Source organism: Pristis pectinata, chromosome 10, assembly GCF_009764475.1.
Source record: "Pristis pectinata isolate sPriPec2 chromosome 10, sPriPec2.1.pri, whole genome shotgun sequence".
NCBI classification, from domain to species: domain Eukaryota; kingdom Metazoa; phylum Chordata; class Chondrichthyes; order Rhinopristiformes; family Pristidae; genus Pristis; species Pristis pectinata.
The window spans coordinates 75,413,506-75,432,971 of NC_067414.1; the positions used below are offsets into that span (position 1 = coordinate 75,413,506).

Consider the following 19,466-nt stretch of genomic DNA (forward strand, 5'->3'; position numbering starts at 1 on the left):
TGGGCCTCGTCGCTCCGACGCCGCACGACCCGACTGCTGAGCCGGTTCGCCTGACCAGACGGTGAGTCGCTACAATTATCTCAATCTGTAATCTCAATATTATCATGCCAGATTAACCCTGGTTCAATAAGAAGTGAGGAAGGGCATGCTGCGAGCAGCACCAGGCAAAGCTAAAAATCAGGTACCAAGCAAGTGAAACTATAATGTAGGACTGAACAGAAACTCAGCACACCCGAGAAGAGGTGAAGCAATTTCACAATCATCAGATCAAGTCAAAACTCTGATATCATGCTGCATCTGGTCATGAATAGTGGTGGATAATTAAATATTTACCAGGAGGTGAACAATGCTGGTGGAATCCATTGTGTTACTGCTAAGGACGAGACTGAAGCATTTCAGCTGGAAGTACTGAATGCCTGATTTATCTTGGCTTCTTCCTAAGATTTCCATCACTACAGAGGCTTGTCTTTAGACAATACAATTCACCATGGGATATTAAGTTAGAGAGCACTGGATACGGCAAAGCCTATGGGACCAGATATCATCCTGATTGTAGTACTAAAGGCCTGGGCTCCAGGACTAGCCAAACCTCTGACCAAGCTATTCCAATACAAATATACAGCTGGCACCTACACAACAAGCAGGAAAAAATTCAATCAAGCTAATTACCACCTAGATGAGTCTATCAATCATCAGCAAAATAATGGATACTGTTATCAACAGTACTATCAAGCAGAACGTATACACCAATTTGGGTGTCACAAGGAACACTCCACTCCAGAACTCAGCATAGCATGGTTTAAACATGGGCCAAAGAGCAGAATTCCAGGGCTGAGGTGAGAGTGACTAACCTTGACAGTGAGGCAGAATTTAATCAAGTGTGGGGTCAAGGAGCCCTTGTAAAACTGAAGTCAATCGGCATCAAGGGAAAGCACCCCAATGGTTAAAATCATTGGGGATGTTCACAATGTCAATTCCATTCGCAACGCCTCAGCAACTGAGCAGCCCATATCCGAATGCAGCAAGATCTAGACAACATTTAGCATGGGTTGATAACTCACAAATAATATTAGTACCACAAGGATGTCAGGCAATGACCATCTCCAAAAAGACAGCATCTAACTGCTTATTCTTGATGTTCAATGGCATTACCACTGCCGGATTGGGTGCTGTGTAATGAACCTTAGGTGATTAGGAAACTAAAGGTAAAGGAACCATTAGGAAGTAGTGATCAGAATATGATTGAGTTCAGTTTCAAATTTGAAAAGGAGAAGCAGATATCAGGCGTCTCAATATTTTAGTGGAACAAAGGAAATTACAGTGGCATGAGAGAGGAACTGTCCAAATTGATTGGAAATGTAAGCTAGATGGAGGGAAGGCAAAGCAGAAATGGATGAAATTTCTACAAGAAATAAGGAAATTGCGGGATAGATATATTCCAAGAAAAAAAGTTATGAGTGGAAAGATGGCACAAATGTGGCTAACAAGAGAGGTTAAGGCTAAAATAAAAGCAAAAGGGAGGGCATACAAGGAAGCAAAATTTAATGGGAAAACAGAAGACTGGGAAACTTTTAAAAACTTACAGAAAGGAACTAAGAAAGTCATTAGGAAAGAAAAGATGAATTATGAAAAGAAGTTGTCCTTCTCAGGGCACCAATGCTCAAGACAAGAGGGCATGGCTTTAAGGTTATGGGTGGGAGGTTCAGAGGAGATGTCAGGGGGAGGTTTTTCACCCAGAGAGTGGTAGGTGCATGGAATGCACTGCCTGGGGTGGTGGTGGAGGCAGATACATTGGACAGGTTCAAGAGTTTGTTGGATAGGCATATGAAGGAATGTGAGATAGAGGGATATGTGGGAGGAAAGGGTTAGATAGCGTGAGGGTGGTTTGATGGACAGCACAACATGGTGGGCTGAAGGGCCTGTTTTGTGCTGTATGGTTCTATGGTTCCATGGTTCTATGGCCTAAATATATGAAAAGTAAAAGAGAGACATGGGTAGATATAGGACCAATTGAAAATGTGCAGGAGAAATTATAATGGATAACAACGAGATGGCAGAGGAACTAAATGAGTATTTTGCATCAGTCATCACTGTGGAAGACATCAGCAATACACCTGATAGTCAGGGGTCTCAGGGGATAGAACTGAGTTCAGTCAAGATTAATAGAGAGAAGGTGCTGGGGAAGCTAAATGGACTAAGGACAGATAAGTCTCCCAGACCGGATGAAGTGCACCCTTGGGTTCTGAAGGAGGTGGCTTTAGAGATTGTGGAGGCATTGGTGATAATTTTCCAGGCATCAATAGACTCTGGCATGGTTCTGGAGGACTGGAAGGTCTCAAATGTAGTTCCGCTGTATAAGAAAGGTGGGAGGCAGCATAAGGGAAATTACAGACCTATTAGTCTGACATTGGTGGTTGGAAACTTATTGGAGTCGATCCTCAGGGACGAGGTTATGGAATACCTAGAGGCGCACGACAAGATAGGTCCAAGCCAGCATGGTTTCATGAAGGGAAGATCCTGTCTGACCAATCTATTAGAGTTTTTTGAGGAAATCTCAAGTAGGATGGATAAGGGAGAGGCTGTGGATGTTGTGTATTTGGATTTTCAAAGGGCCTTCAACAAGGTGCTGCACAAGAGTCTGCTTAACAAGATGAGAGCCCATGGAATTACAGGAAGGATATTAGAACGGGTAGAGCATTGGCTGATAGGCAGAAAGCAAAGGGTGGAAATAAAGGGATCCTGTTCTGGTCAGCTGTCGGTTACCAGTGGTGTTCCGCAAGGGTCGGTGTTGGGGCCGCTTCTTTTTACGCTGTATGTCGATGATTTGAATTATGGAGTAAATGGTTTTGTGGCTAAGTTTGCAGATGATACCACGATAGATGGAGGAGTAGGGAGTTCTGAAGAAACAGGAAGGTTGCAGAGAGACTTAGACTGTTTAGGAGCATGGGCAAAGAAATGGCAGATGAGATTCAATGTTGAGAAATGTGCCATTGTACACTTTAGAAGAAGAAATAAACAGGCAGATTATTATCTAGAAGGGGAGAAAATTCAAAGTACAGAAGTGCAAAGGGACTTAGAGGTCCTCGTGCAGGATACCCTAAAGGTTAACCACCAGATCGGATCAGTGGTAAGAAAAGCGAATGCTATGTTGGCATTCATTTCAAGAGGTATAACGTATGAAAGTAAGGATGTGTTGATGAGGCCCTATGGGTCACTGGTGAGACCTCATTTGGAATACTGTATGCAGTTTTGGGCCCCTTATCTTAGGAAGGATGTACTGATGTTGGAGAGGGTTCAGAGAAGATTTACGAGGATGATTCCCAGAATGAAAGGGCCTACATAGGATGAGCGATTGTCAGCTCTTGGACTGTACTCATTGGAGTACAGAAGAATGAGAGGGAACCTCATAGAAACATTTTAAATGTTGAAAGGACTGGACAGAGTCCTTGGCTAAGTTGTTTCTCTTGGTGGGTGAGTCCAGGACTAGAGGGCACAGTCTTAGAACTGGAGGGTACCCACTTAGAACAGAAATGAGAAGAAATTTCTTTAGCCAGAGGGTCGTGGATTTGTGGAATTCATTGCCACATACAGCTGTGGAGGCCCAATCATTGAGGGTGTTTAAGGAGGAGATTGATAGGTATCTAATTAGTCAAGGTATCAAGGGATATGGGGAAAAGTCCGGAAACTGGGGCTAGATGGGAATAGTTTAGTTCATGGTGAGGTAGCAGAGCAGACTCGATGGGCCGAATGGCCTACTTCTGCTCCTTGCGGGTCACCATTGACCAGAAACTCCACTAGACCTGACTCATTAATATTGCTTCTACAGGGTGGTTCAGAGGATGGGGATCCTGGAGAAAGTGACTCACCTTCTGACAGCCCAAACGTTATCACATCAACAAGCACAAGAATGGAGCATGATGTTCCTCTGGCCTGGATGAGTGCAACTCTGACACAAGCAGCTTGGCACCATCCAGGACAAAGCAGCTCACTTGACTGGTACCGCATCCACCATCCTAAACATTCATTCTCTCCACACTGGTGCATGAGGGAATGAACATTGTGTAATCATTAGAGAACATCCCCATTGACTGCCATCTACAAAATGTACTACAGTTTCTTGACCAAGCTATTCTGGCAGCACCTCCCAAACCTGCAAACTCAGCCACCATGGAGGACAAGAGCTGAATATCCTCAAAATTTTCACTTTTTACAATGTGCTGTTGGAGTTTTGTAAGTTCATACTTACAATCGCCATTGATTGCAAAATTGTAGTCAATCATTTTCTTCCACATCAGAAGCAAAGGGCATGTTTATGTTCAGATAAAGCAGCAAAGTTTACCTCAGCTAAGTAAATGCAGATTGAATCTGGTACATTTATAAGATAGGGGTTGATCTTGGCCTTTAACTAACTGAGCAGGCAGCTGTCCACCCTCAAAATGCAGAGGGTCCAAACTCATTGAGTACACTGCTGACAATAAATGGGCATCTTGATATAACTCACTGGATCAAGCCTTTTCATTTCAAACTGCCCCAGTCACTACACGGTCCAGGTCAAGAGAGGATGGAACCATAGTGATCACAGAACTAGTGAACAGAAAGTTGAGGGGGATCCAAGGCAATGTCAATCCATATTATTTTCACAGAGGAATATTGTTGCTCTCTTCCTGGCTTAACAACAATAAGTTTCAACCTTGTATTTGCTGGGTTCCTTTGGTTCTGCTGTCCTTGGATAGGACCTTGAACATTGCAGACTTCAACCTGTAGCAACCTAAGCTTAATTTATGTCCTGCTTAATCATGAAATCCTAATTTATATAGTAAAAGGCACTTCTGCAGAAAACAGTAATGTAGGCAGATGCTGCCTGGATTGATGGGCAGTGTAGCTGCCAGTCCTATTTTGCTGTTGTTAGCACCCCATAAACAGCAGGCAAAATAAGTGTAAAGAAGTCCCATGTTGTGAATGCACCCCACACTATTCACATCTTACTCCTGCCTTCATACCAGAGGAATACAGTGCTGCCAAAACATTACTGACAACAGTATCACTATTTCATTACACAGAGAGTTTGATATATTGCCTGCAGTAAATAATTAAAAGATAAAATATTCTTTTGCATGCATGCATAGTCTGCAGTTCCAGGGAACAGCTTTGCTCCTGAAAATTTGGCAGTTACTTTTAAAAAAATAAAAAACAATATCCGCTCCTGAAGAATCTCAAAACTCCTTACAAGTGGCACTTAATTTTGCACTGAACAGTATAATTTATGCATTTAATAACACACTACTGACTTAGCAAAATTTTAAGCACACAGTTATAAGCTCAGACATTGTGGAACTAACAGTGCAGTGTTTAGAACTCACCCTGGTGTCTCTCGTACTGTAATTTTCTTTGACAGGACTTGATAATAGGGCAGCTTCTTGAATTTCTCTGATCCAACGGCCACGTAGTACTGGTTGTTGTCTAATTCAGCTGCACCGAGCAAGGGTCTTCCATCTAGTGTACAGAGTCTGTGTATTTACAAACAAAAAGGAACATTTTAATGTCTTTTTTTAAAATCCATGTGTTATTTCTGAGTGACTGACTTTTGATGGAAGTGATTAAGTTGAGGTGAGGAAGAATTTAAAAGGTAAGTTTTGGCAGAGATTTTCTGCCAGTTTCCTAATCTTCAACTGCAAACCCTTTATGATATTTTGTCAAGGTCCAGTTCGAACATCTCCACATAAGTACCTATTATTAAGATCAAACATCTGACAGAGTAGATCCAGAAGGAATCCAATTACCCACTCAAATCTAGACAAACCTCAGAAGTCCAAGGACAGTATAAAGTAGGCTCTGGACACACTGTTCTGATATAGGGTCTTGGACCTGAAACATTAACCTTGTTTCTCTTTTAACAGATGCTGACTGACCTGCTGAGTGGTTCCAGTATTTCTTTTATTATAAAGGAGGATTAAACTCATTTCCTGAGTCCTGGGCCCTCTCTTTTGTGCTAGAAATTGAACATCCCCAGGGGTTTTGGACAGGGAGAGGTTGATTCTCTTGATGAAATAACACCTCTTAGTATTGTGCAATGAACAGCACCCTTCCTTTACTACTTCCAATACTGTTTTACTTTTTCCCTTTGGAGATACCAATGGATTGTTAAGGTCCCATGTGAAATGTACTTGGGCAGTTTCAGTGTAAAAGGAGACAATATTCATCAGAAAGTGAAATAAAGATAGAAAACACCAAAGAAAAATGCACAGAAAGTAATAAGCACTTTAAGATGAACTAGACAGATTAAAATATCATATGGGGCCTGTCGCCAACTCCTTTGGTAGTCTATGAGGAAAGATTTAAATGAAAATATTTACTTGCCTCAATGTTTCAGGTGCTAATTAACCTGCTGTGTATTTCTCATTTCTGTGTTATGTTCTCCAAAAACATATGGGATGTCCCAAAAGGGGCAAAGCTCATGTAAGGAATTTGTCAGGCACACTCCATTGGGAGTGGGTAACATTTTATTGCCAAACTCCATGATACAGTACATTGAAAAATTAAAATGATTTCCCTATAAAACAAGATTAGCAAATATGAAAAAATGTATTCCCAAGCACACTCAATCTTGGACAGTCTCTAGATACTGAGCCTTACTCCCAGCCTTGCTCTGCTGCTGAATTGTAAGATTATTCATCCGAGCCAATGCATTATGCTAATTCAGTTTATCCAGAAAACTGAGTGGCTGTCTCCTCTAAACAGCAGAAAGTTCAGAAAAGGCAAGTGGCATGGGAAGTATAACATTCCCATTTCTGCTTCTTTGGAACTCACTTGCTCACTATTCCATATGTTGCAGTTTGATAAAATGACCTCACAACACGAGGAAACAAAGGGAGGAAAGTACTGTAGACACTGGAAACATGAGCTAGAAACAGAATATTGCTGGAAATGCTGTCAATCAGCCAACATTTGTGGAAAATAAAGCAAGCTTGCAGCATTTTTTTTCTACTTCACGATGCACAGGTACCAGTTTGCATTAATGAACCATTTCATCATAAACAGGAACTCAGAGAAAACTTTATTCACCATCAAACAATGGCATTTATTCTGTTGCACTCTAAATAGTTAAAACTATTCATTGAGTAAGCCAAAATGTGCCCTTGAGGAAAGTGCTTTAGATCATAAGCCAAATCAGGTACTTATTAAGCCTTTTCACAAATTATGGATTTGAATTAATGCTGTGTAATATTAATAGCAAATTCATTAACACACTGATATGAAATTCCTTTTATGCTTTTATCATGAAGTTGTTAATTTTCTTTAAAGGGTGGATGTTTTGTAAACTTACATAGGGATACCTTACTATTCCCTCCCCATCTGGTTCCATCTGTCCATTATCCCTGCCTTATCTGTTTCCACCTATCACCCACCAGCCTCTGCATCAAGGCTCCTCCCTTCCCCCTCCCTCTGCCCCTCCCCACCTGGCTCCTTTTGTCATTACCATCCCCCACCTCACCTGCTTCCACCTATCACCTACCAGCCCCTGTCTCACCCCTCCCTCTCACCTCTTTACACTGGCTATCTTCCCTCTACACTTTCAGTCCTGACGCAGGGTCTCAACCCAAAATGTCAACCATCCCTTTGCCTCCATAGATGCTACTTGACTTGCTGAGTTCTTCCTGCAGTTTATTGTTTGTTCCAGATTCCAGCATCTGCCAGTCTCTTGTGTTTCTGACATATGTAGACATATCTGTCATTGGTTTTACACATTATGACTTTAACCTCATTGGTGACGGTGAATCTGTATTGTGCAATCGTGTCAGGGAACTGGATTGCATAATAGTGTCTCTAAGTGTTCCACAATCAAATTCCTCTGAAGAAAAGAACTTTGATGAAAAGCAGTGACTAATTGCACAAGTCAAGAAGTTGCATGTATCCGATGTGCAATGTCCAAAATACCCTGGGTACATGCAGTGGGGTCCAACCATGAGCTACGAACATCTGGGTGTCCCATCTGTAATTTTCAGTGCTATTTTAATTCTCTTGAAGCAATACCTCTTAATATTGTTCTTTTTATTTTACACTTCCTTTACCAAAGCCCCTGTGATGAGTGGCTCTGTGCAATTTAAAGGGAAACACGCAAAGCAGTTCTCAGTCTGATGCTGGCAACCAAACTTAGTTAGGTCCCCTTTAAGGGATTTACTTGCCTGGCTCTACCACAGGCTGCCCATTCCACTCACTACTATAGCAAACCCCGTTGCACACCAACCCAACTCCTGGCCCCACTCTGATCCCTAACCCATTCAAACATCTAAACCAACCTGACCACCTCTGGCACCCAAATCCCACCCCTGGCACCCTCTCCCACCCACCTCCCTGCAACTTCTCCTATCAACTGCCGATTGCATCATGATTAACACTAACATCCAAACGTAACCCTGCACTACTGACTCCCAACATCCTGAATGCCCAACTCAACTGGCACCATTCCTGACTGACAAACAGCCTCTGCTTAGCATCCCATTTCCCACCCCTTTCCACACTCACCACCCAGCAGCCCAGCTCCCCACTTCCCCAAGATCAATCTTCACAGAACACATAAAGAGAAAGTACTCTAAATATGGTTGATTCTAATAACTAATTTAATGCCACACACTTTAACTATATGGTAATGCAAATGTCGGTGATTTATTTATCCAGTTCTACAATTTCTAAATATTTCTTTAGGATGTGGAGGTTTTAGACTTTGCTGCCAGATTTGAAAAACTATATAATTAAAACCCAGTGTAAAGAATAGGAAAGTACCCACCACTTGAAGAACGGCACAATTGAAATTCTGAATGTTTCGAGTGTATTAGACAAAAAAAACCATCTAAACATTAATTAAAATAGTGAGATGCTGCTAATATTTCTATGATTGGAACAAGCCAGAAATAGGTAGTAAATTCAACATCAGGAAAACCAGCAGAATAAAGCTATCAATAAATGATGAATAGGCAGAAGAATAACAATCAGTAAAATTGTGCAAAATATCGCTTTAAAGTGCTAACAGCCACCATCCTGGTTTCTCAGTACCCTGAGGACATAGTGTTCAAAGTCCAATTTCTAACGTAATAAGCACATGTAATGTTAGATAATTCCCAACAGAATCAGGAAACCTATTCACAGAGATATCCTTTATGTGCCTGAAATCTTCTCAAATGTATTTTCACCTCGGGGTTGGCTGAGAACCTCAATTTGTTGGTCAGACATTTGCACTTCAAAACCCAGAACATACCAGTGTCAGTCTGCACGTCCCTCAGGTGAACCACAATTCCCTTACTGCATGCATTTTCTGTTCAAGTTGCTAGAAACAGCGGTAAATCAGAAAAACTACCAAGTACAAACAATACTATCCTAGCTCTGTGGAAAGGCCATTGACCTGAAACATTAAATATGTTTCTCTCTCCATTGACTTGCTTTTACAACATTTTCTGTGTTTTTTTTATTATCCTTGTACATACATTTTTAAGTCATACATGTTTGGAATGGTGATGAAAATGCCTCAAGGTGGAAATAAAACAGAAAATGCTGGAAATAGTCAGTAGTTTAGGTAGTATCCACACGGAGAGAAACAATGTTCTCCTCTCCAGATACTCAGCGCCTTTAATTTCATTGAACTGTATAGGAGGAAACAGGCAAATGATCCTCCAGCACCAGTGATTCAAAGGCACATTTCTACCCTAAAAACCTTTCGTGATAGACAACTTAATTGGCCATTCATAGAGCACATCAAACTTCTTGGATGTAAGCTATGCTCCCACATCTGGCTTAGATGCTAAAACTGGTATGAGATTCTAATTAAGTCTGTCAAATTATGAATGTAATAAGAAATCTGCTATTACTACTTAAATTTTGGAATGGAAGTTAATGAGCATGAACACGTACAACAATAGACTGCTAGAATGAAGCTCCATGGATTTAGAATCACCGTGAGATTGGAGATGGGAATACTCCCATCATATGACACAGACATTTGTACTTCAGAAAAAGCTATGGGGAAAGGAAAGGGAACAAGAACAATTGTATGGGTCCTTTTTGGAGTGACACTCATATGATGGGCTCCAAAGCCTGTTTCCAAGATGTACAGTTCAGTGATTCTATCACATTTATATACAGAAAGAATTCAGGGCATCCCACTGAAATAGGGTGTCTGAACCAATGTGTGACAGCTTTGAATTGGTGGACTGGACCATATTCGGGGATTCATCTTTGGACCTGAATGAATATGTCACAGCTGTCACTGACTTCATCAAGACCTACATGGATGAGTGTGTGCCTTCGAAAACATAACGAGTTTTCCCAAACCAGAAGCCCTGGATGAAGAAGGAGATTCACAGGCTGCTGAGAGCTAGATCCATGGCGTTCAAGACCGATGATCCAGAATCCTACAAGAAGTCCAGGTACGACCATCGTGAGAGGAAAAGGCAATTCCGTGTGAAGTTCGAGACACAGTCGGATGCACAACAGCTGTGGCAGGGTTTGCATGCTATTACTTCCTATAAGGTGAAACCTAATAGCATAAATTGCAGTGATGCTTCACTCCCCGATGAGCTCAACGCCTTTTATATATGCTTCGAAATTGAGAATAACATTACACATGTGCAAATCCCCACAGCATCCGGCGACCCTGTGATCTCCGTCACGGAGACCGATATCAGAATATCCCTCAAGAGGGCGAACCCTTGCAAGGCATCAGGCCCCGACGGTGTACTTGGCCAGGTACTGAAAACTTGTGCTGACCAACTGGCTGGAGTGTTCAAGTACATCTTCAACCTCTCACTGCTGTGATCAGAGGTTCCCACTGCTTCAAAAGAGCAGCAATCGTACCAGTGCACAAAAAGAGCAGGGTGAGCTGCCTGATTCACTACCGCCCAGTAGCACTCACATCTACTGTGATGAAGTGCTTTGAGAGGTTGGTCATGGCTAGAATTAAATCCTGCCTGAGCAAGGACCTGGACCCGCTGCAATTCGCCTACTGCCACAACAGGTTTACAGAGGACACAATCTCACTGGTTCTCCACTCTGCTTTGGAACACCTAGACAACAGCAAAACATACATCAGGCTGCTGTTTATCGATTACAACTCAGTGTTCAACACCATCATCCCCTCAGTATTAATCACCAAGCTCAAAACCTGGGCCTCTGTACCTCCCTTTGCAAGTGGATCCTCAACTTCCTTATCGAGATGCCACAGTCAGTAATGAGATCTCCTTCTCGCTGACAATCAACACAGGAGCACCTCAAGGATGCATATTTAGCCCACTGTTCTACTCTCTCTGCACTCATGACTGTGTGGCTAAGCACAGGTCAAATGCCATTTATAAATTTGCAGATGACACCATTGTTGTTGGTAGAATCTCAGATGGCAACGAGGAGGTGTACAAGAGTGAGACAGATCAGCTGGTTGAATGGTGTCGCAACAACAACCTCTCACTCAACGTCAGTAAGACCAAGGAATTGATTGTGGACTTCAGGAAGGGGAAGTCGGGAGAATACACACCAGTCCTCATTGAGGGGTCAGCGGTGGAAAGGGTGAGCAGCTTTAAGTTCCTGGGTGTCAACACCTCCGAAGATCTGCCCTGGGCCCAATATATTGATGCAATCACAAAGAAGGCATGCCAGCGGCTCTACTTCATGAGGAGTTTGAGGAGATTTGGTGTGTCATCAAAAACTCTTGCAAATTTCTATAGATGTACAGTGGAGAGCATGCTGACTAGTTGCATCACGGTTTGGTATGGAGGTTCCAATGCACGGGACATGCCGTCTTCTCATTACTACCATTGGGGAGGAGGTACAGGAGCCTGAAGACCCACACTCAACGTTTTAGGAACAGCTTCGTCCCGTCCACCATCAGATTTCTGAACGGTCCATGAATAGTACCTCATTGTTCCTTTTTTTTTGCACTATTTACTTAAGTATTTTGTAATCTATAGTTTTTTTGTCTTTGCACTGTACTGCTGCCACAAAACAACAAATTTCACATCATATAAGACAGTGATAATAAACCTGACTCAGATTCTAATTCTGATTCTGAAAATCTAAGACAATCCCAAATAAACTTCTGGTAATAGATGAATTAATGTACAGTGTAATTGTCGCAACAGATTTCATTAAAGGTCAACAAACAAATTTTTAAATGAGCATTTTTCCTTCAAACTCCTATAATCTGCCAAAATGAATTGCTATGATAGTTAATGAGATTGTGCTGGAAAAGAGTCACGGGAATTTTCTCAGTCTTCTAATTGCAGTGCACTTAACTCAGTTGGAAGGGCTTTACTTAATAGCAACAATGTGATAAAAGAGACAATTTAATTTCTACTGTGGCATTCCAATTAATAAGTTTCAATGTTATTCATAACCATCGGTGAAAGATAACAGTCTAGAAATTCTATCACTTGGCACAACAGATTCATGCACCAGACAAAGGAATTTTACTTAAACAATATACAAAAAGTGCTGGAGGGACTCAGCAGGTCAGGCAGCATCCATGGAGGGAAATAAACAGTCGATGTTTCAGTCTGAGACTCTTCATCAGGACTGGAAAGGGAGAGGGCAGAAGCCAGAATAAGAAGGTGGGGGGAGGGGAAGGAGCACATGCAGGCAGGGGATAGGCAAGTTCAGGTGATAAGCGAGTCAAATCTTCTCTGCGCCACATTCTGATCATCTTCTTTGCACCCACACCCAACCTGGACCAGATCCTCTTGCTGCTGGACCCACCAACATTGGTCATCTCCCCAGCATCAATCCCTTGTCATACTTCTCCCTTCCCACCCCACCTATCCATGCAATGGGCATTCTCCCACCCTCTTTTGATCATACCTTTCTCCTTTAATCTCCCCCAATCACACACTCCTCTCCCCATCCATCTCCACCTCATGTCTTTTATTTAGTCCAGCCTTCCGCCAGCAATCTGCTCTGCAGCATACTTCCTCCATCACCTCCACTCTCTGCAGTGGCAGGTGACAATAGAAGGTGGGTCTTTGTGCGTGCTTGCATATTTAAGGCCTGTTCAACAATGTATGGACCTTGGTAACTTGCTCCAAACTGATGCAGGCACTCTTCCCAGCACCTCTTCAATGGAAATCTTCACACTTTGCAGAATCATTCCCACTTAAAAGGATATAAAATTGAATTCTGCATAGAAAAGCAGGTAAGGCTTTGCTGGTCAATCAACATTAGACCCAATCACATTAAGCCTTGTATTCATTCAAACACAATTTGTTCGCTATTCATGATGGTTGGTAGACTTTATACAAGGAAGCATTGCCCTTTAAGAAGTTCAAGTAATCAACACATTTCAGTTTTAATCTTCCAAAAGTTCAGTGTTAGCTTATTTCATTAATGCCCTTTCGCTTTTCCCCCCTGGATATTCATGTTTCAAAAAATCGTAACTATTTTACTTTTTACACAGCTCACGGAGTGACAAATAACGTTAGAAAAAATAAACCCAGGCTTGAATCATTTTGTTTGCCCGTTCTAATTTACAAAATCAGATTTGAAAATTGTACATTCCCTGTATCTGGAAACCGTATCTAGAAGTTATTCCTAGTTACAGTTTTGTCTACTTTTCCGATTGGAGAGTTATTTTAATTTTAGTTATCATAGAAACTATAATTTAATTTACAATAATAACATAATTTTGGATAACTACTAATCCTTCAATTCAATACGAATAATCCTATTTTCCTTGCACTTTCATGTATTGCACTGCGTAACTTGTGAACTGTGTGAAATTTCATGCCAAGTGCATTTGCATTTCTTACCTCTTGATACTGTTTAACAATCTCCAGCAATGACAGAAAATTCCAGCCATAACAGAAACACAGTGGCATCTCACATTTTTCATTACCTGACTAACTAGTAAGAGTAAAAGTCTACCTCTGAACAGCTCCAGTACGTAAATGGACTTTCTCTGTAATCAAGGCAAGGACACGATTCCAGTCTTGAACTGTATGTTTTGGTAGAAGTAACCTCACGGGGGGTATCAGCAGGTCTCCATTGGTAAAGATGCTGATGGAAAATGGAGGAAGGTGAAGAAGACATAAACTGTTGTTAGTTCATAAAATTATTTTTCCCCATTTCTTAAGACAAATCTTACATCCTAAAAATAACTCATTACAAGTGAGGAGGGGTGAATAATCAGGCAGTATCTGAGGAAGAAAGGGAATGGTTGGTAAATATTTCAATTCTTAAGAGTTCTTAGTTCTAAGAGATGCTGAAGATGAACAGAATTTGATAAAGTAATGGAAAATAAAATAAGAAAGAAAGGAAAATGGGAAAAACCTGACAACAGAAAAAAAAGACCTATAAGGAGATAATTAAACTGGGTAGGATAAGCAGAACAGTAAAAAAGGTATAATGGGAGAAATCAAAAATAAATAAGAGCTATGTGGTAACTTCAAGGGTACATGTCAGAGGAAATGGCAACAAAAGTCAAGACCAATGTATATATACTGCCTATTGTTCCTTTTTATATCGTGATGTGGAAACTGGTTGCAATGATTCCCTTCCCAGCTTCCAGTCCGGAAGCTCCAGAGTACCAAAAGGAAACAAAAAGTTCAAAATAAACAAAAGATCTAAGCAGACACCATTACAGCCAGAGCAAGAAGGCAGCTGAGCTGTAACAAATTGTATTATTTACAACAAGATTATAGGTGATTTATGTTCCAAAGAAAGGAAAGCATGAATTTACAAGGCATTTTATCATATCTTGCAGAAATTATCCAAAGTGTATCATATCCAATCAACTTACTTCAGAGTACAGCAAATGTTAAGTGGGAACTATTCCAACAACTAACAGTCAAAAGAGTACTTCATAAAGACCCTCATCCCCACCACTTAAAGAGAAAAATTATTGTTGTAAGAATACTTTCAATGAAATCTACAGTCATAAATCAATTTTTGTTGAAATCTTCCAATAAGAACCATGAAGTGAGTTTCCAATTACCTCCAACTTTATGAAAAATGTTCTGACAGATGTGAGCAGCTGCTGTGAATCTTCTGCCAATTTCAGCAGGTGCAGCCCAATTCACAATCTGGATTTAAGCAGAAGCCATTCCCACTCCTGTTATGGTATTAGCACTACTGGAACACAGCAGTCTTCCACTTCCAGTGGCAGGGAGACTGGCCCTGCAGAGCTTGTGAGTGTACATTTATCCTGCAGTACTGTCCTTTATCTCTGTCAAGTGCTAAACTGGAGGATGTGGATATAAACTAGACCTTGAGAACTGGGAATGTTTCAGAAAGATCTGATTGGTTTAATTCTTCATTTAGCTGACTTGTATATTTTAATTGATCCACAAGGAAATTTCAAAGAACACTCATTAAAGTGTCTCCGTGCTGCCGGTTTGAGATCTGCTTTCTGGTGAATTAACTCATTAATGGAAGCAAAAATGATATGGAACCAGTCACAATGGAATAGAAATTCTATTGAGTGGTGTATTCTTTTTCTATGCATTACATGATATTTTGAAGCTGAGATAAAATTAGCACTCCTTAGTATGTAGGGTGCACAATGAGAGAATATACCTCAGTCCTCTATATGTATGATGGAATTAGGGACACGGCTGCACGATCCTGATGCAGGATTTCGACCCAAACATTGACAATTCCTTTCCCCCCACAGATGCTGCTTGACCTGCTGAGTTCCTCTGGCAGATTTTTTGTTGCTCCAGATTCTAACATCTACAGTCTCTTGTGTCTCCATGGACATTAGCTGCTGGGTACATCAGTCTACAGTAAATTTTTAAATTTTATTTACAGCGTGGTAACAGGCCCTTCCGGCCCAACGAGTCCATGCTGTCCATTTTAAACCCAAATTAACCTACCCATACGTGGTACTAATATATATTTAGTAATATATTTACTAATATACTTAGAATATATGCACTAATATTTGACACTGCTATTGCAGTGCTAAGCATACATTCGTACTTAAGACAGTAGATGGGCCTCAATTACAAGAGCAGCTCTTCCTAAGAGGAAGAAAGTTTGCTCCAGAGTTAGCTAAATGGCCCATTCTTACATGAACCAATAAGAGAGAGACCGCCACTGAAGTTAACCATGAAACCTTCTGCAACGGATGCAGCCTCTAACATTTGAGGTAAGGCCTTACACTTTCTTTGGAGGGGTTGGGGGTGGTATGTTGGATAAGAGTGGGCATGGAGAGGATGTTTCTTTTAGTCGGAGGGTCTGGGATCAGAGTGCACAGCCTCAGAATAAAGGGACATCCCTTTAAAACTGAGATGAGGAGGAATTTCTTCAGCCAGAGGGTGGTGTATATGTGGAATTCATTGCCACACAGGGCTGTGAAAGCCAGGTCTTTGGGTGCCTTTAAGGCAGAGATTGATAGGTTCTTGACTAGTAAAGGGTTGCAGGGAGAAGACGGGAGAATAGGGTTGAAAAAAAAATCAGCCATGATTCAATGGCGGACCAGACTCAATGGGCCGAATGGCCTAATTCTGCTCCTATAGCTTATGGTCTTATGGTCTTATGTTATGAGGAGGCCCAGAGTAACCCACTGTTTACCCCCCACAGCTTAATGTTCCATTTGAAGAGTGGATCCCACTCCCATCTTGGCCCTAACCACTGCAAGCTATCTACCACACTACTAGAAGCAGAGATCCCATTTAGAGCTGCCACTTTAAGAGTTCACACCATGGTGTGGAATCATGCTCTGAATTTTGTGCTTCCTGCATGACACTGGATATATCGTGCTATTACTGTGCACGGCCATGCTGAAGGCCTGGATTCACAATGCCTATGGGCATAAACCTTCACACATTGTGCATGAAGGGAACTCACTCCCTTGCACTAAACCAGGAATGGCAGGTCCCCTGGAGAGTGTCCTCCATGCCTGCAAGAATTTCTGAGTCAGTATCTCTTAACATCTGGGTGGCACAGTGACACAGCTAAGAAAGCTGCTGTCTCATAGCTCCAGCCACCTTGGTTCAATCCTGACCTGTGGTGCTCCATAGAGTTTGTATATTATCCCTGTGACTGCATGGGATTCACCTGAGGCCTCAGTTTCCTCCCATATCCCCAAATCATGGGGGTTGGTAGGTTAATGAGTCATTATAAATTGCCAGAAGTGTGTAGGTGATGGTAGAATGTGAGGGGAATTGATGTAAATACAGGAAAAACAAAATGGGTTAGTGTAAAAATGGGTGCTTGATGGTCTTTAATTGGACTCCACCAGTATGAGTTTTTATACTAGATCTGTAAAATGTGTAAGGCAGTCGTCCTCTTGCTATTTCTGCCATGTAACTAGACCGAATCAAGCTTTCATGTAGCATTTATTCATGTAACTGACAGCATTATTTGGAATAATATCTCAAAATCATTCCATTTTGGCCTTTCATTTTAACATTGTATTCCAGGATACACAGTGACATCCAGTGGTGTAAATTAGTTTTGTATCAACTCAGTGCTTGATTGCTGGGAGATTTACTCTTTCTGATATACAAGTTTGATTATCAGCATTTCAAAATTTCACCTCAAGTTTCAAGAGGTAAACCTTTCCATTCCTGCCATTTAAGGAACTCCTGACAATAAAGGCTTTGCCCATGTATGTCCTAAGTCCTCTGGCCTCTCACCTTACTTAGTATGGAGGACGGGAGATGGAGAAGAGTGTGTGCAGAAGGGATATCAAATATCAGATGCTGCTGCAGCTCTTGAAGAAATTGTAGCAGTCAATAAAGTGTACGCTTGCTTGTAATAGCCATAAAAATTCCTCAAGTGATGAGGAAATGGCAGGCAAGGTTTTTTGGATATAATTGTGTGGCTTCACAAAAGTTGGCAGTGCAGATAGTCCAGGAGGCAATGGTATAACTTTCACCCTGGTGAACCACAGCAGGTATCAAACGGAAACCAATCTGAGAAAATCTGTCAGAATAATGCTACCCTGTACCAAGTAGATGGACAAAGTATACCTTTCACAAAATGCTTCCTCACAACCTGTGCCATCTTAACCATAGCCACATAAAAAGCTCTTGGTTAACCTTACAGTTTCTGCTAAGGTTGCACACCAGCAAGCCAAATGCTCCAAATTAGAAGCATTTTTAAATATTATCTGTTTGACAGTGAGTCCAGAAAGCATTTTGCAATGAAAAAAAACATATGCACAATGCATGTTCATTTACACACATAACACATACAGAAAGCATAACTATTTGAGTCTCACTTTATATCCTCTCCAAACCATCATTTTTCTGTTGGTAGGATAAGGCAGGGTATGAAACAGGGTAAACCCAAATGGGACAAAGGCTATTTCAAGACCTTAGTAAACCCTACAAACATTCACCACTGAGGGTAGAATACAGAGTGAAAATGAAGCCGTTCCCCAAGCTAAAGGCTAGTGCCATCCTTTATCCTCTCTCCTCGTACACACGGGTAGCACTCCACCAGTCATTCACTGAAGGACTGCCTGACGCTTGAGGATTCAACCACAGTTTTCTATGCACAGCACATAAAAGCAGGGAACTAATATTGAATTCAGGCAAGTCATCAGTGAGGCTGGAGCACTGTGTGCATCATATCAAGAATGAGTGTACAATGATGCCAGGAATGCTGGATATTAAGAAAATAGGACTTTGTTCCCTGAAAGATTAACATGGGACATGGAATAGCACAGCACAGGAACAGGCCTCTTAGCCCATGATGTCTGTGCCAACCATGATGCTAATCCCAACTAATCCCATTTGCCTGCATATTATCCCTCTATTCCCTACCTGTTCATGTGTCTGTCTAAATGCCTCTTAAATACTGCTATCTTATCCGCTTCTACCACCTCCCCTGGAAGCCTGTTCCAGGCACCTACCACTCTCTGTGTAAAAAACTTGCCTCACAAATCTCCTTTAAACCTTCTCCGCTCCCCCCCCAATCTTAAAATTATGCCCTCTATTATCTGACATTTCCACCTGGGAAGAAGACTCAATCTATCCTTTGTATGTCTCTATATACTTCTATCAGGTTGCCCCTCAGCCTCCGACGCTCCAGAGAAGACAATCCAAATTTTTCCAACCTCTCCCTATAGGTAATACTCTCCAATCCAGGCAACAACCTGCTGATCCTCTTGTGCACCCTTTCCAAAGTCTCCACACCCTTCCTGTGATACAATGACCAGAACACTACGCAGTACTCCAAATGTGGCCTAACCAAGGTTTTTTTTACAAGCTGCATCATGATTTCCCAATTTTTATACCAATGAAGGCAAACGTGCCATATGCCTTTTTTACCAGCCTAAACAGCCACTTTCAGGGCACTATGGACTTGCACTCCAAGATCCCGCTATACATCAGTGCTCCTAGGGGTTCTGCCATTTACTGTATGCTTTGACCTCCCAAAAAGCATCATCTCACATTTGTCCAGATGAAACTTCATCTGCCATTTCTCTGCCCAAATTTGCAACTGATCTATATCCTGCTGTATCCTTTGACAAGCTTACTCGC

The 19,466-nt window shown here is 41.6% G+C and overlaps 1 protein-coding gene across 10 annotated transcripts in view; it reads right to left on the bottom strand.

The window, feature by feature from the left end:
• The window catches only part of LOC127575402 (doublecortin domain-containing protein 2), a 135,110-nt gene that overhangs the window by 77,868 nt on the left and 37,776 nt on the right, over window positions 1-19,466 (bottom strand). For all 10 annotated transcript variants that reach the window (XM_052025243.1, XM_052025242.1, XM_052025237.1 and 7 more), the window contains 2 exons: window positions 13,897-14,028; window positions 5,361-5,507 (listed from right to left, as the gene is read on the bottom strand). In XM_052025243.1, the coding sequence (XP_051881203.1) occupies window positions 5,361-5,507; window positions 13,897-14,028 (279 nt within the window). The remainder of the gene's footprint in view (window positions 1-5,360; window positions 5,508-13,896; window positions 14,029-19,466) is intronic.